At 37.3% G+C, this 5,859-nt stretch overlaps 1 protein-coding gene across 1 annotated transcript; it reads left to right on the top strand.

Moving 5' to 3' along the window:
• Positions 1-394: 394 nt before the first annotated feature.
• On the top strand, positions 395-1,333 carry LOC105299940 (olfactory receptor 2L3-like). Its single transcript, XM_011371913.1, has one exon. It carries the CDS (start codon positions 395-397, stop codon positions 1,331-1,333), a length of 939 nt encoding a protein of 312 aa, XP_011370215.1.
• The last annotated feature ends 4,526 nt before the right edge of the window (positions 1,334-5,859 follow it).

Here is a 5,859-nt window from a genome sequence, read left to right as displayed (position 1 = left end):
TTAAACTGATATCTATTTGGGTTCAGTCTTGGCATAAAAATTTACATATGTTTAATTAAAATATTTGGTATTTTTGATAAATGAATTTATGAGGGCAGACAATCATTTATATACTATTTGAATTAGCTGAGTTATTTTCCTTTTGTTATTTCATGGATTTTTACAAAAGATTTGCATGAAAATACACCGCCTTACCTTGTGTCTTTGGATAATAGAAGGGATTTTTTTTTTCAAAATAAGAAACTCTCATTATTTACTTAAAGATCTGGGTATTTCCTGAAATACTCAGAGTTAGATGAAAAGCAAAAATTTTTAAAACTAATACACAGTTCAAAGTTCTTTATTTACCATGCAAGCATGCATATCTTGTCTCTTCTTTCAAGAAAGCCATCAAATGGAGAATTATAACCAAACATCAACTGATTTCTTCTTATTGGGATTGCTCCCTCCAACGAAAGTCGGGCTCTTCTTCCTATCTCTAATTGTGCTCATGTTCCTGATGGCTCTGCTTGGCAACCTGTCCATGGTCCTCCTCATCGTGCTGGACGTCCACCTCCACACTCCCATGTACATCCTCCTCAGCCAGCTCTCCCTCATTGATCTGAACTATGTCTCCACCACTGTTCCCAAAATGGCTTTCAACTACCTGCTGGGGAACAAGTCTATCTCATTCATTGGGTGTGGGGTTCAGAGCTTCTTCTTCTTGACTTTAGCAGGCACGGAAGCTCTGTTGTTGACATGCATGGCCTATGACCGCTATGTGGCCATTTGCTTTCCCCTCCACTATCCCACCCGGATGAGAAAAAGAGCGTGTATGCTGATGATAGCAGGATCTTGGATGACGGGCGCCAGCAACTCCTGTGCTCACACTGCATACACCCTTCATATTCCCTACTGTCGATCTAGGGCCATCAACCATTTCTTCTGTGATGTCCCAGCTATGGTGAGTTTGGCTTGCATGGATACCTGGGTCTATGAGAGCACAGTGTTTGCGAGCACCACCCTGTTTCTCTTGTTCCCTTTCATTGCTATTGCTTGTTCCTATGGCCGAGTGCTCCTTGCTGTCTTCCGCATGCGCTCAGAGACAGGGAGGAAGAAGGCCTACTGGACCTGCAGTACACACCTCACCGTGGTGACTTTGTACTATGCACCCTTTGTTTACACTTACCTGCGCCCGAGATCCCTGAGATCTCCAAAAGAGGACATGATACTGGCTGTCTTCTACACCATCCTGACTCCCGTGCTCAACCCTGTCATCTACAGTCTGAGGAACAAGGAGGTGATGGGGGCTTTGAGGAGAGTAATTCAGAGAATCCACTCTGTGAAAATGTAAACACAGTCACATTAGCCCTGCAGCCTCACAGAGAGGTCACATCAACATTGTATAGTCATTAGGAAAAATATAATTCCAGGATGAGAATAGGAACTAAATTAATATAGAGTATTAATGTAATTAAGATTAGACAAAATAATTATATTTTCCCAACTACTTTTCTGTTTTTTTTTTTTAAGTTTGTGGTAATATTTCAATAAATGTAAAGGGCATACATTTTACTCTAATGTGTGGACAATAAAGCTTTACTAATATGTATAAATAAAAATTAAAACAGCCAAACTTGATGTTATCATTCGCTATAATAATTCTACTATACTTTGTATATCACCTAAATGGCTAAAATAAGCTAAAAGAACACTAAATGTTATACCATTGCTGGGTTTATTCAAGAGTATGTTTTTGTTTTATTTCCATTACAATTTTCTCTTAATTAGTACATAATGGTTCTTCTATTTCCTGATTTTCAGAGGATGTGATATATATAGATATTAGGCAGAGTTTCTGCAAGAGATTAGAAGTCCTTACTACACCATAAAGTAAATGCAACAAGTTTACATCTTTCATGAGAGGGACCCTGGAAATAGAGGGATGAATCCTAAATAAGTAATTTATTTATAGGTGTATTCAACTGCAGAATAATTACTTATAGTTGAGAATATGCAAAAAGGACTATTAAAGGAGAGTTACTTCATAAAAGGATTAAGGCACATTGCTCATTAATTAATACAGATTAATCCACCTGAGCCACGCCTCGATCACCCTGTAAAACACACAGTTTATATCCCAAGTAGCTATTGTTATACTTTTCATGATATTTACTGTTATGTTCATTGTGTTTTCCAGTTACTATTCTCATAATTCTACTGAACAAGCTTTGGGAAGTTGGTTTGGAGTGACCCTCTCAGCGCCAACATCTTTAATAGGTATACGTGCACAGTCACTCACCTACAAAGGCTTCGCCATCAGTAGCAGGTTATCAGAACACCTATGCATGATGGATGGGGGGTTATAAGTTTCCAGGAGTATATTCTGCTATATTTTTCATTCTCTTTGGACAGATGGGATGAAAGAAGGTATAATGAGCATGTAAGAAGCCCTGAATTATCTAACTCATGATATTGATGGATTACTGATGGTTAGGACTCAAAATGATTATCTTTTATTCCAAAATAATAGATGCACATATTATATGAAATTATATGAATTCGGATGTTTTAAAACTAAAATCAACTGAACATTTAGAAATTTCTTCAGTAGCAGAATAAAATTTGATTTTGGAATGGCAGATGAGTAAGACTTGATTATGTCCTACTATATGATAGGGTATAGTCTCATCAAGTATAATTATACAGCACTATTTTGAAAAGGATGTTTTCCTTGCTCTTAGAAGATATCCCTCATATTGTATAAATTAAGTTTAAATTTTTGAGAAAAAAATTGGACTTTTTCTGCTTAATATCAGTGACCAAGTACTTACTAGCACTTACTCTTTTCTAGCAAGGTTCCCAACTGAATTAGAATGGGAACTGAAATATGATTAGCTAAGGTCCTTGGCTGAGATAGTTATTCTTTAACAGAAATAAATTCAGTACAATTTAAACAGAAATTATATATTTAAAAAGAGTAGGAGGCTTGTAGACTCTCCAGAAATTGTAGCCAGTCAGGTCTGAAGATGCCACAACCATAAGTTAATTTTAATACATTTCTGAGAATAATTTGTGTGAAGACACCGTGGTTATCTCAGTGATGGGCTTCTCTGGGGACTTGGTGAATTTATTGCTGTTGCAATAAATTCTTATTTATCATTCTTAATCTGTTTTTGTTTGTTTGTTTTAGTGGATGTGTAAATTCTCAGTTCTTTTGTTGATTCATTCTAAAATTAAAGTCTGATACCAAATATTTTAATGCCAAGGGCCCAGGTCATAGCTGAGAGTCAAATAAGTGAGTGAGTATTTACATCTTAGCATCTGTCTAAATTCTGTTAAGAGAGAGGTCAGATACAAAAGAATAATACATGCTTTCAAGACTTTCTGCCTAAACAGGGTCCTGTTGCCATTAGTTGTCTATTTGCATCACCAATTACATGTGATATTTAGGAATGCGTGAGGTGTCATTTTCAAAATAAGCCAATGTGATTATTCATATAAACTGCTGTGTAATTTAATTAAAAATTTGTTTAGACTAAACACGGAAACTAAAAAAAAAAAAAAAAATACACAAAATCTCACTATTATCAGGTTCCAGACTCCTGATTTTTCCTAGGAACACACCAAATGTCCTGGCTGGGTAACACTTCCACTGTTTTGGTGTCTCCTAGGAAAGTAGCATCACCCCACTGACAGCCCCTGCCACAGTGCTCTCGGAGCACTGTAGAGTGCTCTGGGAGCCTTCGCTGCTGTGATGGACCCACTCAGTATTTCTCTGATTGAAAACATGGTCACCACACTCAGAAATAGTGGCTCACAGAGGGAAATTCTGCCCTGAGACAGAAGTGGCAGGCTCCGTGATATTGCATATCAAGTTCCTCTGAGTTTCTAAATTGAACACCCACAGCTGTATCCATGTGTCTCCTTTGGAAATTTTGAGTCATGAATTAAAATGTCTTTCTGGTCACAAACAAGGCAGAGTGAGAGATGTCCCTAATCTCTCCCCTTGAATAAGCTGAACATTGAACACTCAACAAAAAACACCCAAACTGCACACCAGCACATCTGAGCGTGGAATCTGTGAATAAGAGTTACCACAAATCAGAACCCCAGGAGTCGAGCAGTAAACTGGGAGAAACAAAGAGGCTGCCTCTTGAAGCCAGAGCTCCTTGAAGGAGGATAGGGAGAGGAGAAGGTGCAGCAGGTTCCCTAAGCAACACTGCCTAAGAGAGCTGTGAGCTTCATGCAGAGGCAGTGCACAGGGACCAGTGCAGAAAGCAGAGAAGTGGAGATGGCAGAGAAAGGGGTACTGCAGAGAAGCACCGGTTGATTATTACCAGCCACAGCTGCAAAATGCAAGGCTGAGCAACGGTCCCCATCCCCCAACCCACAGGGATGCTCCTATCATATCCTCCAAGACCAAACAATGAAGAGCACCAGGGAAATCTGACAAAATGCTACCGAAACTGTCGCGAACACTGACAGGGACTGAGACTGAGGATAGCAAGCATGATTTAATTTTTATTAGGGGAAAAAAAAGCATTTTTAAGACTTTATATAAAGCAGGGATACAAGATGCTTATATGCCACTTATTGAAAACTAAAAACAAACAAACAAACCAACAAAAATGCCTTCTTAGCAAGAGGCCAAAGAGAGACCTTTATATGATAAATCATTATTTCTGGAAAAAAAAAAAGCAGAATACACTTCTATTAATGCCCAGACAGAGAAAATGTCCATCAAACACCATGAACAACAAAAATGACAAGGCAGCTCAGAAAGAGAGAGAAAAATCTCCAGAAAATAAGCTTAAATACATAGAAATACATGACTTAAATGAAAGAGAATTCAGGATGATACTTCTAAGAAGACTCAGTAAGATCAAAAACAATTCATATCAACAATTCAGGAATTGGAAAAAAACAACTCTATCAGCAGAATGAGTTCTTTAGCAAGGAGATTGAAACTCTCAAAAAAAAAAAAAAACAAATAGAACTATTGGAGATGAGGAACACACTGAAAGAGATGAAAAATGAAATAGCAAGCTTGAGAAATAGAATTGACCAAATGGAGGAAAGGATCAGTCATAGCAAAGACAAAAAACTACAAATAAATCAGAAGGAAGAAGAGAGAAACCGAAGAATGAAAAATAATGAGAGAGAAATACAAGAACTAGCTGATACCATCAAGAGAGGAAATATAAGAATAATGGGCATTTTCGAGGGGGAGGAAAAGGAGTAGGGATTAGAAAGCATTTTCAGACAAATAGTTGACGAGCATTTCCCAAATCTAAGAAATGAACTGGAACTTGGAATTCAAGAAGTCAACAGAACACCCAATTATCTCAACCCAAAAAGGCCTTCACAAAGATACATTGTATTACAATTATTGAAAATCAATGACAAAGAAAGAATTCTCATGGCAGCTTGGGAAAAGAGGATGGTAACCTATAAAGGAAAATCTATTACGTTATTGTCCAACTTCTTAGCACAAACCCTACAAGCAAGAAAGGAGTAGAATCGAATATTCAAACTATTAAATGAAAGAACTACCAGCCAAGAATAATGTATCCAGCAAAGCTCTCCTTTAGATATGAAGGAGAAATAAAGACCTTTCCAGACATACAAAAATTGAAGGAATTCTCCAGTATGAGTCTTGCATTACAGGAAGTACTGAAAAGGGTTAGCTCAACTAAAACAAAATGAAAAAAAAAAATTGCATAACTATGAGTAAGGCGACTAGCAGGCAGATAGAGTCAGATGAGTGCAATCCTCATTAAGAACAGATTATTATAAGCTTAAACAATGAGAAGAGATTTGCTACTGCAAGATGCTAATAAACATTCAGCATACATAGGGACAAATTGAGACAACAAT

The sequence above is a fragment of the Pteropus vampyrus genome, unplaced genomic scaffold (assembly GCF_000151845.1).
Source record: "Pteropus vampyrus isolate Shadow unplaced genomic scaffold, Pvam_2.0 Scaffold197, whole genome shotgun sequence".
NCBI lineage: Eukaryota > Metazoa > Chordata > Mammalia > Chiroptera > Pteropodidae > Pteropus > Pteropus vampyrus.
Note: the sequence above shows the minus strand (reverse complement) of the source record. Positions and strands in the feature narration are given on the sequence as shown.